At 36.0% G+C, this 13,608-nt stretch overlaps 1 protein-coding gene across 1 annotated transcript; it reads right to left on the reverse strand.

The window, feature by feature from the left end:
- Positions 1-540: 540 nt before the first annotated feature.
- Positions 541-12,598, reverse strand: LOC144451163 (sorcin-like). The gene is made up of 7 exons (XM_078141949.1): positions 12,470-12,598; positions 8,158-8,227; positions 6,649-6,692; positions 5,030-5,177; positions 3,121-3,234; positions 2,449-2,507; positions 541-1,798 (listed from the first exon to the last, which is right to left on the reverse strand). The coding sequence occupies exons 1-7, from the start codon at positions 12,509-12,511 to the stop codon at positions 1,772-1,774; spliced, it is 504 nt and encodes a 167-aa protein (XP_077998075.1). The 5' UTR covers positions 12,512-12,598; the 3' UTR covers positions 541-1,771.
- Positions 12,599-13,608: the final 1,010 nt, after the last annotated feature.

A 13,608-nucleotide genomic window follows, 5' to 3' on the forward strand; every position in this document is an offset into this window, starting at 1 on the left:
TTTCCCGCCAAAATTTTTGAACAAAAAATCTTGTTTCTCTGTAATTTTTGGAAAAAGATCAACTAGAATTCAAGAAATATTACTTCCCAATGAAGTAATATTCTTAAATTTTAGAAAATGTTCTTACAATCAAGTTTCTATTTATGCCAATGTCGTCTCTAGGAATGAAAGGGTTAAGTTACGAAGTTACATGATTGGGTCATGGCAACTTTAACATACATGTCAAATATGACAAAATTAGATCGAAGTGTTTTATATATAAGCTACCAAGCTGGCTAGATACACAAAAACACTGTGATATTAAAATTTGGACCCATCGATTACACAGCGCAACTGACGTACATCAACTTTGAGAGGTCAGTTTGAAATATGCACTGAATGACACATTAAGGAAAAAGTCACAGCTCTACCACCAATATCCGTAAAGTTATCAGGCATTGATGTAGTAATTGGGTAGAAAAGACAGACTATATATTTGCAATGATTTATCAGAGTGATATTTATTATTATCTAAAGGGTAGTATAGAAATAATAACCATATAACCCATATTATAAAAAGTACAATTGAATATTTTGCCAACTTAAATGTTATGTCCTAAACAAGATAAAGTATTACCATGGAAACAAACTATTAAAGATAGACATAACCTAAAACTATTCTTGTTAAATGCAGTGCTGAGATTACACAAGGAGGTCTTGTGGTGTCTTGGATGTTCCATCCTCGATAGCGATGTTCAGTCGTGTGTTGTATTGTATCGGAAGAACATCCGAGGTCTAGCAGCTAGACTAGGTAATATGTAGAGAGTTTGTATAATTACTGTATGGGATGTCATTTGAGGAAATCTTCCTATCAAGTACTGTGTACATAATGACATCTATGCCTACTGTCAACGATAGTTTATATCAACATGCCACGAAAATAGTTTTAGTTTGTGTTCACATGCCAAGATTCCCCAGCACAAATGCTGTAGGTTGGAAATAATTTCCATATGAAAAGATACCTTACTTGAGGTGTGAACTGACTGTCAATTGGTTATTGCTCTGAAAATATCACTATTTGCTCTTTAGTTAAACCCCAAGGTTTTAATCCCATAAACATGTGATCTTTTGTTCCACTTGATCGGTAGTTTATTTACTCTTTGGGTAGTCATTAAGCCATTAATTCGGTAACACAGAATTTTTCCGCGTTCAGGGGATTAGCCTTGATACATGGTTTGTGCCGGCCAATCCCCTCATGACCTTGCCGATAGTTGGTTTGCTATTCTCGCTAGTCAAAGACATTATTTTATGAGATCTGAAAAACTTTTTCGGGATATGATAATCATTTTTTAAGCATTGAAAGACATTGTGTGAAACATAAAAAACATCGTGGTACCTATATAATAAGGGATTTTACGTCTTGTTGCAGATATCACATAATATGCAAATATGACAACGGTTGTCAAACACGAGATCACAGTCAAGCCTTTCACTGTGGCCATGTATGATGACATTGAGTACAATAGTGTTACTAAGAGTTTAACACTTTCAGCTTGACCACCCTCACCTGGTTGCTATGGACAAAATGGCTCACGTGGGATCTCGTGAGATCTGCCGCGACACAAAAAATGGCTTATTGAAACTCTATAGTCTTTCTGGTTTGACAGTAAATTGCTCTATAATTAATGTCTATTTGTACCACATAATAAAAAAAATAAATAATAATAGCTGCTACGTTAAATGAAAACAGAAATTAACTATTGAAATGATGTATAACTTATAGATTGACCTCTCAGGCGTACATGACGACTTGAATGAACTGTAAGAGAAGGAAATAAAACAATTTTATAATCTATTGTAAGTAAGACAACAAAATAACAACAATAATAATGTGAATAAAGAAGATTTACAGCGCGCCTAATCTCTGCAAGTAGAGCTCAAGGCGCAGGAATAAATGGGGAGAAAATTACTGTATGGTAAGGGAAAGGTGGATTCACAGACTGAAGGAAAGGGACATAGTAAACTGTAGTGTATAAGATTAACCATATTTAAGGAACAACTTGATCATAGAAAAATATTGAAATATGGTATTTTAATTTTACAGAAAATATTATGTCACTGTAGTGATTTCATATAAGAAAGTACACAGGGGATTATTATATTATAATTAGACATATCCCACTTCTTCTATGGTGTGTGTGTGTGTGTATGTATGTGTGTGTATGTATGTATGTATGTATGTATGTATGTATGTATGTATGTATGTATGTATGTATGTATGTATGTATGTATGTATGTATGTATGTCTGTCTGTCTGTCTGTCTGTCTGTCTGTCTGTCTGTGTGTGTGTGTGTGTGTGTGTGTGTGTGTGTGTGTGTGTGTGTGTGTGTGTGTATGTAAACATGCATTTAGGCAAATACATACACACATATGTTTGGGTGTTTAAATGATCTATGTTTTGTAACTTACATCATCATATTGGAAATTTGCCATTCCATTTTGAGCTGTATCTCTTCGACGGAACTGATCTGGAAAAGACATTAAACCCAACAAAATTAAATCAAATGTCATTAACAAGTCTATAAAGATGGTAGAATAATCCAAACCATCTTAGCAAACGATAATAAGCATTCACATTGTAACCTCTATCCAACCAGGTCCCCAATCATACAGCTGAGTTAACTGAGGCTCAAATCTTGCCCAACCACTCAGAAACAAAAGGCAGCAATGGGGCTCGAACCTGCAATCTGCAGATTCCAAGCTGGCCACGCTAACCATTCAACCATCATGACTCCACAAACAGTAATGTACAGATTACAAGCCAACCACTCTAACTATTCAACTATCATGACTCCACTTTTAAGTCGTTTACTGACACACATTATTACACACACACACACACACACACACACACACACACACACACACACACACACACACACACACACACACACACACACACACACACACACACACACACACACACACACACACACACACACACACACACACACACACACACTGTCTAGTGAATGACTTTCAGTTGTGCTTACAAATCTGTTAGTGTTGTGGGTATTAGCCCAAATCAACTTCAAGCATAGAACTATGCTAGTGGTAAATAGAAAAAAAAGACGAACTAACCTGTCAGAGACCTCAACTTGACACATACGGCAACAAAATCATCGAAAGTTACTCTTCCGTCTTGAGAAAATCTCTTCACTATAATATTGAGTGCAGCTGGACTGAGATTGTACCCTGAAATAGTAGAGTCAAGAAGGAAATTCAATGCTAAAATTTGTTAACATAAGATTATCACAGGTTGTTGCTTCAGTCATTTTACACTCCTGAAATCATGCACAAATAATGAGCCATAAACAAATAGGCACTAAAATACCAAAACAATATCATTGTGGTTTTGGTTGTGGTTGTGGTTGTGGTTGTGCAAACATTTTCTTACCCCAAGAGACTTGTCTTGGTTACTATCTCAAAAAGCCCTCTACACCAAATCATTGTGCTCTTGGAAGCACAGAAATATTTCGTGAATTAGAAATTAGGACCAGCGCTGCTGAGTCTCAGAGGATCTTAATTGTAATTCTAGAATGTAATCACATCCCCTGGGTCCATGTGATATTAATTTGGTGGAGTAGCCAATCACAAGTGCCTGAAGATTCAATTACATTTAGCAGAGCCTTAGTAATAATTTCAAATTCATAATATACTTTGGTGCTTCCAAGGGCAGAAGCCTTGGCGTGTTGTAGAGAGGTTCTTAATTAAGATTCTTATGAGGGTTAAACATGAAGAGAAGTCTCTAGGCTAATATTTTTGTTGCTCTGTCATTTTGTACTAGCTAGGTAATGGTGTTACATATGCCAGGTCTGTGTTTGTCATTTTGTACTAGCTAGGTAATGGTGTTACATATACCAGGTCTGTGTTTGTCATCTTGTACTAGGTAATGGTGTTACATATACCAGGTCTGTGTTTGTCATTTTGTACTAGCTAGGTAATGGTGTTACATATACCAGGTCTGTGTTTGTCATCTTGTACTAGGTAATGGTGTTACATATACCAGGTCTGTGTTTGTCATTTTGTACTAGCTAGGTAATGGTGTTACATATACCAGGTCTGTGTTTGTCATCTTGTACTAGGTAATGGTGTTACATATACCAGGTCTGTGTTTGTCATTTTGTACTAGCTAGGTAATGGTGTTACATATACCAGGTCTGTGTTTGTCATTTTGTACTAGCTAGGTAATGGTGTTACATATACCAGGTCTGTGTTTGTCATTTTGTACTAGCTAGGTAATGGTGTTACATATACCAGGTCTGTGTTTGTCATTTTGTACTAGCTAGGTAATGGTGTTACATATACCAGGTCTGTGTTTGTCATCTTGTACTAGCTAGGTAATGGTGTTACATATGCCAGGTCTGTGTTTGTCATTTTGTACTAGCTAGGTAATGGTGTTACATATACCAGGTCTGTGTTTGTCATTTTGTACTAGCTAGGCAATGGTGTTACATATACCAGGTCTGTGTTTGTCATTTTGTACTAGCTAGGTAATGGTGTTACATATACCAGGTCTGTGTTTGTCATCTTGTACTAGGTAATGGTGTTACATATACCAGGTCTGTGTTTGTCATTTTGTACTAGCTAGGCAATGGTGTTACACATACCAGGTCTGTGTTTGTCATCTTGTACTAGGCAATGGTGTTACATATACCAGGTCTGTGTTTGTAACTGAATACATTGCAAAAAGCTAAAAAAAATAATAAATAAATAAATTCTGAAATCTTTGTTATTGTACTTACAAAAACAAACCAGTTATTACTTACTTGCAAGGTATTGAGTTACAAACACAGACATGGCATATGTTGTTTCATATTGATATTTCAAGTAGGAAGCCATCATAAAATTATTTTTAAATTATATATACATATAAATATCTGAATCATCATCCAAATGGCGACTTTAAGTTCTGAATATTAATACAGTTTTACCTAGTGTTACAAACAATTGATATTTGTACATGTATACAAATTGTTCATACACTTACCAAAGGTAGTTAATGCCTGATGAAGTTCATGCGGTTCTACAGTACCAGAACAATCCCTGTCAAACTGCATGAATGTTGTCTTCCACTGGTTCAAAGCACCCCACAGTTCTTTAAATTCATTGAATCCCATCTTTCCACTGTAATCACGCTAGTGACATTACCACGTTAAGAGAGTCACAACAGGTTATAACAAAATGCAATTTATCAACGTAACACATTTTATACAATACATGAGCCATTTAGAACAAATGATCACAGTCCTTAGTAGACGGATCAAAATGTCACATTCATTTCCAATTTACCATTCCAAAGTAACTATATTGAACTGTCCTATTGATTTTTGAAACATGAACAATATATTCTCCATGGAATAATTACTCTGGTCGTTCTCCGTCACAACAACGCTTGTCTACGTCACTAGCTCTGCTGTGTTCGAAATATAAACCAAATGTCCAAATACCATTACTTTCCCCGATATTTCTTTGATATTACTGCGCTGGTATACTTATGTTATTATCCAATATTTTCTTCATTCAGCAGGAAAATATTCTTAACCTAAGGGTTGTCACTATGAGTTGACAGACAAGTAATGACAAAGCCCCTTAGGTCACTTGTATTTTCCTTGGCTGAACGAAGAAAAATATTGGGGTATAAGATCTAAGAGTATGTGTGTACATGTAGATGTATTGCTGAACAAGCTACAATGTATAATCACTTCTGCAAAAGTTTACATAGTACTATGAGAACCCATTGTATTTCCTCTCCCCCACAATGTACATCAAAGATGAGTTTAATTAGATGTTATTCCCCAATATTTTTCTTCGTTCAGCCAAGGAAAATAAGAGTGACCTAAAGTGGTCTTTGTCACTATGAGTTGCTAGACGAGTAGTGACAACCCTTAGGTCATGAGTATTTTCTGAGAAAAGTATTGCAGAATATTACTCATTATACTAGAGCCAGTAATATCAAAGAAAAATCAGGGAAAGTAATGGCAATTTTGAACGTTTTGACGCATATTTTGAACACAGCAGAACCAGTGACATAGACACACATTGTCATAACATAGACACATGTTGTCGTGACGTAGAACAACCAGTGTATATATTCCATATATTTTGTTCAACTTGGCCCGTGTATGGTATAAGTATGGTTAAGCCAAAAGTGAGTGAGAGCAGCAATAATATATGTATGCCCTGTATTTGGTATCATATATGCAGATTTGAGACAAATATGGCCTTCACTTGGTTTAAATTTGATAAAGTCACAAAAATGAGTGACAGAACATATTATTTCATCTTTGTACCAAGTTTAAAAGATGAAATAATATATAGATTTCAAAGGGAAAGGATTGTACACACCAGAGGTAAGTGTAAACAGGCATTTATTGGTACAAGGACAGATGAATGGAGAGCATAAAGGAATTCATTCCCATACCTCCCCCCCCCCCCCCCCTCCCCTCAACCTCCAGGCTCACCCCTTGGGGCAAAATATTCATTACCAATTCTGCTCTGCCTCTAATGGCAATAAATGGTGTCATTGTGGTTTCTGTTTGAATTTCCACTTAATTGCTAGTTTGCTGTAAGGTTTTTTTGGGGATTTTTTTCATAATATAAGGATACGTCCAGCATCGTTATCATAATACGGCTCGTTTCCAGACTGAATTCTGAAACCACAAAAAGACAGAAAATTCTGAATATATCAAACATATCATATCAATATGCCATATCATGGTTAGAGGAAAGATAAAAGATGTCTTAATTTGGCCACTAGGTGTGCTGTTTGCAAGTCATTTGGTGGCAGGAAGTGAGGGCCGGATTAGTGAATATATCATAACACAAAGAGAGCAGACATGAAGTTAATAATAATACTCATTCTATATGTTATAATTCCACAATACTACAACTGCTGACATCAGACCATGGACAAATGGAACCTGTTACAAACAGGGAAAGTAAACAATTGAATTGGTTTAATAACATTAGGCACAGCATGTTCGAAGTACAGAGACTTTTATTACATTCCATCATTTGATAAGAACAGTTTTATGACACTTCACATAATAGTTCACAGTTCACAAACAAATTTCCAGCTCCCCTGACATTTCATGCGCACATAAAGTGGCCATACATCTGTTCTTCTCAAACCATGAAATGTAATACAAACTTCAGCTGTTCCAACATGCTGAGCCAAGTGTTATTGATCAAATTCATTTTACTTTCCCTGTTTGTAACAACTTCTGTTCGTCCACGCTCTGATGTTGGCAGTTGTATTTTGTAAGCAACTACAAGTAATGACAGCATGCATAATCACTTCTGTAATGTCTTTTAACCCTTTCATGACTAGAGACGAGTTTTAAATAATATGGGGACCCAATTTATATGAATATTTTCATAATTACAATAATATTACTTTATTAGGAAGTAACATTTCTTTAATTCCAGTCTAAAATGAAGTTGATATATGCCAAAAACTTACATAAAACAAGAATTTTGTCCAAGCAATTTTGGCGGGAATGTTTTCAGTATTGAAGGGGTTAAGAAAACACAAAGTTCTTTCACAAACATATCATTCACTGCTTGATGCAACCAACAAAGATTTTAGCCCTCAGCCAAATCTGGTAATCCTCTTTAAGTTATGCTTAGGGGCCCTCAATTAAATCATTTGTTTGTCGTCCACGTGCGAGTAGGTTTGTTGGCAGAGTTAGCAAAAAAAAACATTTTGTTTTGCTTAAAATGTCCACACAAGGCTATATTTTATACAATTCTAAACGGAAAGACCGTCCAAATACCTTCAGAATAACTACACACACCTAAATAGTTGTTTAAGGCTTTCAAACTTTGGACAATCGACATTTATATTTCACCAGTGTAGTTATGTAGATTAATCAACAGAAAAGTTAATTTTACATGAGATGCTCGCCGTTGTGTTTTTTGTCTGTGTTTGGTTTTTTTGTCTGTCTGCCTGGTAGGTTTTAGGGAAATTCAAGGACGGCAAACAAAGCATTTAATTGATGACTCCTTATCTGAGAAATGGCTGGAACTTCAAACTGGAATATGGCTTTTCATATTATTGTATAAACTTGAGACGACTCTAGAAATGCAATATATACAAACACTTTTCATACTTACGTTGATAAGTTCCAGCGATTCCTGACTGGGTAAGACAGTTTTGTAGCTCCTTGGCATCTATTTGACCATCCTGTATCAACACAGAATATACAGTATTTATTGAACAATACACATGAAAACACATTCCATACATCATGGTAAGTAGATATTCCAACTATATGTCTTCATTTGGCCAAGGAAAATCAGAGTAATTAAAGGTCCTTGGTCTCAAAAAAAAGAAAAAAGAATTGTTTCTGGTCAGGACAGTTTGTCTAAAATGGTGCGACGACACGATTTTTTTTTTCAATTCTCAACAACCTATCACTCAGTCTACTATTTATGGCAGTTACTGTTCTTTTTATTTAGTACTTTAGAGCAAGTGTGTACATGTATGTGGGGCAGATGTCATTTGCTTGTTCATGATTGGCTCTACAGTTGTCTTCACTGAAGTAGGGAGGGTTATTTTTGTGTTTCCCCATGGATCTGTAGACTGCATGGGCTGGACAAACACACACACACACACACACACACACACACACACACACACACACACACACACACACACGCACACACAGACTGACGTGGGGTATTTAAGTGATGTGCGTGCTAACCAGAAACTATATTTTTTTGGCCTTATCACTATGAATTGTTGAGGGATGTGAGCATTTTTGTAAAAGGGTTAAAAAATTCAAGAATGATATCAAAATAATGATACAATGACCCAGTAAATATCAAAATACACAAAAGGTAAGCTTAGCTGGAAATAATGTCAATTATGAAAAGTACGTTCTGTAGCATTTTTTTCCACAATGAAGAATTTTGACAATACCCCTTGCATGGACCTTTAACAGCACATCAGTCCCTCACACTTCCTAAACTCCCCCGAAAGCTTCAGTTCTTTGGCGCCACCCCTTTTAATTCATCTTATTGACGGTAGGTACATGTATTAGTCTTGCCAACGTGGTTGTGTGTGAATTACCATATCATGAACTATTCCTTTTTATATTTGTCCCATTCATATATTCATCGATTACAATGAATAATTGAACAGATTCCTATTTTGATTAAACAACACACACAGACTTCCTCTTTTTTAGTCCTTAAGAACTCAGATCTAAGAACTTGCAGTAATCGTTCTATTGCATAACATTCTAAATCTAACTGCTATTTCAAGAGGCTTAGAACTGTAAAAACCATTCCTATCAAACCAGATGTCTCCTGCTTTTAGCATGCTGGTGCCAAATGCTAGTAATCCAATTAATTTGTCTATAACTGGTTCTGTTTGTACATACTATGCTGCCTTGTAGATATAAGTACTTAATAATAGGTAGTCTTGCTGCTAGATGTTTGGGCTTTCTTTCGATGCTATAAGTATAAGCGAACGAAGTTCGCATGTGAGGGCTTGCCCAAACAGTCTAGCGAATGTCATTTTCAGACCGGACATTCCATTGAGATTACGATAAGCGGTGGGTTGGGCCATATATGCATATATATACTTTAATATATTCAATCTCTGCATGCAGGTGTTGACAAACACAATTACGTCATTACTATGTCTTATCAGTTTATGGTAATTGTGTTTGATGAGTGTGTAGACGTTGTCATTCACACATTTTAGTTAACGCATTGGTGGTTATTTTTACAAGCCCCTCCTTAAGATGAATGTGCATGAAAATTTAGCTATTGTCCTCTGTTTGTGCTGGTCGCTAATACGGTTCTCTGATTGGCAGTTATTTATATCCTGATGACATTAGCTAGACCTCGGATGTTCCATCCTCAATAGCGTTGTTCGGCTGTGTGTCGTATTTTATCGGAAGAACATCCAAGGGCTAGCTGATAGACTAAGTAATAGGTACTTCAATGTATGTATGTATGTATGTATGTATGTATGTATGTATGTATGTATGTATGTATGTATGTATGTTTATCTTGCTGTTTTTGTTGTTGTTGTTGTTGTTGTTGTTGTTGTAAATCCTATTCATTCGTTCATACAAAGCAATATTTTGAAAATTATTCTTATCACATTTTGTTTATTTTTCCGCTACCCGAGTTTCACCCAGTATTTTCAACTTAACTCTTTCTGTAAGGGTTGTGGGCTAGACTAGTTCTGTAGAACTATTTCTACGACCTCCACCAGGTCCATGTAATTACTGATGTATTTGATTCAATATTCTTTGACTTAATTTAATTTATATATTTTGTTAATTTATTTGTTATGTATCTTTTTTTTCCTGGTGAAATCAATAAATCAAATCAATAAATCAAATATCCAGTCAGGTGATGACCTACTATATCTTGCCTTGATATCCTATGAGGAAGCATATTGATTCAAAACATCAGGACTGAATTTATTGATTTGAACTGTTTCACTCATTCCTATTATCCACTTCTCTTTTTTGTCATGTTGGGCATTCAACTTTCTAATTTTCAGTTCTGCATTAAGATAGTAGGTTTATTTATTCCGTATTTGGAGGCCATCCGGACCCAAAGATATAATAGATCAAGTAGTACTATAAAGGGCAATGAAACTGTTAGTCAGTCTTACATAACACTGGTAACTTCTTTTCATAGTCAAATGGCATGAAATAGATCCACTGTGAGATGTTATAGTGTCTCTACGTTGTTAGAGGACATTGTTAGAGGACATTGTTAGAGGACATTGTTAGAAGAAAGTAAATCGACAAAGTTCTGTACAGACGGAGGATCACAGTAAAATCTAGAGATATATTTTTCCCTATGGTTATTGAAAAATAAACATAAAAAATAATAGCTTCAACTTCATTTGAGTCTCACAATAAACATCTTCTCTGGTTTCTTTCAATGTCATGTATTGTCTGTCTGTCTATGTGTGCAGACAATGTGAAGAACAATAAAACCTAGCAAGCATTTGCATATGCTCGATATTTGATTGAAAGCAAGTATCTTTCTGGTTCCAGAGAAAATTTGTAATTACGCATTGCACTGCGCTACACAAGCACACTCTCCATATATGATTTATCCATTCAAAAAGTAAGATACACGATAAATATACCTCCATAGATAAGACTGTGCACTATGCCTAATGAAAAAAATGGTGTGGTTCCAGTTACCCGACTGACCCAACCCCAGCTAGTTTTTCACTGCCAACCCCCAATTTCTTTTTACATATTTGAGAAAAAAATAATAAAATCGCGAAAATTGTGAAGTCTTGCATGAAATAGTGGATGTGGAAACTGACATATCAACTTAAGAAGACAACATAAAACTGTTCTTCCAATCTCAAGCCCTGGATATGAATTTAATATCGTTATAAAAAGAATGCCAGTTCAAAAACCGGTGATGGGTTTACTGTTAACAGCTTGTGAGAGTTAGTCTAGTTCCTGAAGACCATATTCCAATTTTACACTAGTTATCTTCAAGCAGACTTGAAGTGGAGTTCGGTTGGACATTTGCATATTCATATCAGTCCAGCTGTACAATGAACATTAAAGATTGATGACAACAGCCGGTCAATTTGTGATGGATTACTAATTACATGCCCCGCCCTTTGCACTCCGGTCAAACCACATTAAACGCCTAGAATAACGACATTGACTAGACATGTGTGAAGATAACATAGTGTAAAATTAGAATACGGTCGTCAGGAACTAGACTAGTGTGAGTTTATTACAGAAATGTTTACAACTATAACATTTTGAATATTGTATTATTATATTTAATAATTGGTTATGATATTTACTGTTTATCTGTCTTGTGTGCAATGTTTGACCATTTCTGTCAAATTAAAATATACTATTATACATACAGGCATACGTCCACTTTAATATCACCAGTCCGAATATTGGGATTAATTAATTGGGGTCACTGACCTCAGGGTCAATGGTGAACGCTCTAAAAAATGGCGTCCAGACAAAATGTCATATGTTACATCAAAATATAAATGTCAAATGTTATACAAACACTTAAAAAATATGCGTTCTATTCGTCTGTGATTATAATTATATTTTTAACACACCGTCTAGATCCATTGAGTCAACAGTTCTAACGAATTCGGACAGGGCAAGCGAGTGGCTCGTAACACGTCACTCAATGGAAAATTATCTCTATGGAGGGACGACGTGATACAGACCGTGCGATACATGTATCGGGACACAGACTTCGCGACGTGACTACACTACGGCATTGGACTGGACGACCCGGAAGTTTTGTACACAGTCTCGCGACAACACCCTTGCTTCGTAGATGCTCACCCGCTATCGCGTATATCGCTAGCGAGGCAGCTTCCGCGCGGGCCCTGCAATAATACGCTGTGGCATGAGCTGTGATGTGTACACGGGGATGTCATTTTACTTACCGCTCCAGCGACAGCAGAAAAATATCCCCATAGTGGATCCATGGTTAAAGTTTAACGATAACAACTTCTTCCAGTCGTCTCAGTATGCAGCAGGGTATGCAGTGAGTGTTTCCTCGGCCTCGTTTGCACTTGTACTCTTTATTTGCATAAAAATTGAATATGTATCATGCTAATTAGCATATGTAATCAGCCCTACATGATCTGCCTGTCAACTTCGGTTTTCAAAAAAACGTTCTTCATTGGGAACTGTTATCGGTAAATTCGACGAATTTGCTACGCACTTTCTAGACATAGCGATAATGTTTATCATAGATTTAAATCTTTAATAGATGTAAGATCAATAATAGATATTTAAAAATAGACAAGGGACCCATGCGACAAAATCAATTTTACATATATAGGACAGTACAACATAATTACTTATCCTTTTGCGACACCACACTATAATGCCTATACACGTCGGATTTGCACAATGTAGTAGGTTTTTGTTAAAATCACGCCATCTAGGCGCAGGTCTATTGTCACTGACGTCGCTGATGGTTATATAGTGACGCAACAATATTGGGTTGGAAGGTTTATTTATGAGCTTTTCAATAGGTACACAGAGAACACTGGCGTCCTTTCTGCAGAAAGTTACACAACTAAACCCTAACACAACCAACAGCTGATCAAAGGCTGGCAGTCGACGTAAATTTGGAAGAGCTATATATATGGCAGGGGTAACGGGATAAGTGATGGTTCGCAACATAAAACTCTCTTGTCAATGTAATTTCCAGAGTAAATCACCAATATTAAATAAAAATTGGTTTACTCGTGCTAGATTTGCCATGGAAAGCAATTGGAATGAATATTGCATTTATATATTATAATAATAATAAATATTGTGCAGTGGTAATCCGAACTAAATTCGGAAGTTCAAATACAGTCGCCACCTGTGCAAATTGTGCCACTATTACAGCAAGCGGAAATTGGAGTACCGAGGGAAAACATTCGTTGTTCGGTGCTATTTAAAAGTCACTCGTAGTGTTCTAGTACTTATTGAAGCATATTTAACCATCGCTTACAATTGACTAAACTCAAACCTGGTATTAAGATATAACATATAAATGATACAATGATATCATTTTTCATACCTAGTA

Source organism: Glandiceps talaboti, chromosome 21, assembly GCF_964340395.1.
Source record: "Glandiceps talaboti chromosome 21, keGlaTala1.1, whole genome shotgun sequence".
NCBI classification, from domain to species: domain Eukaryota; kingdom Metazoa; phylum Hemichordata; class Enteropneusta; family Spengelidae; genus Glandiceps; species Glandiceps talaboti.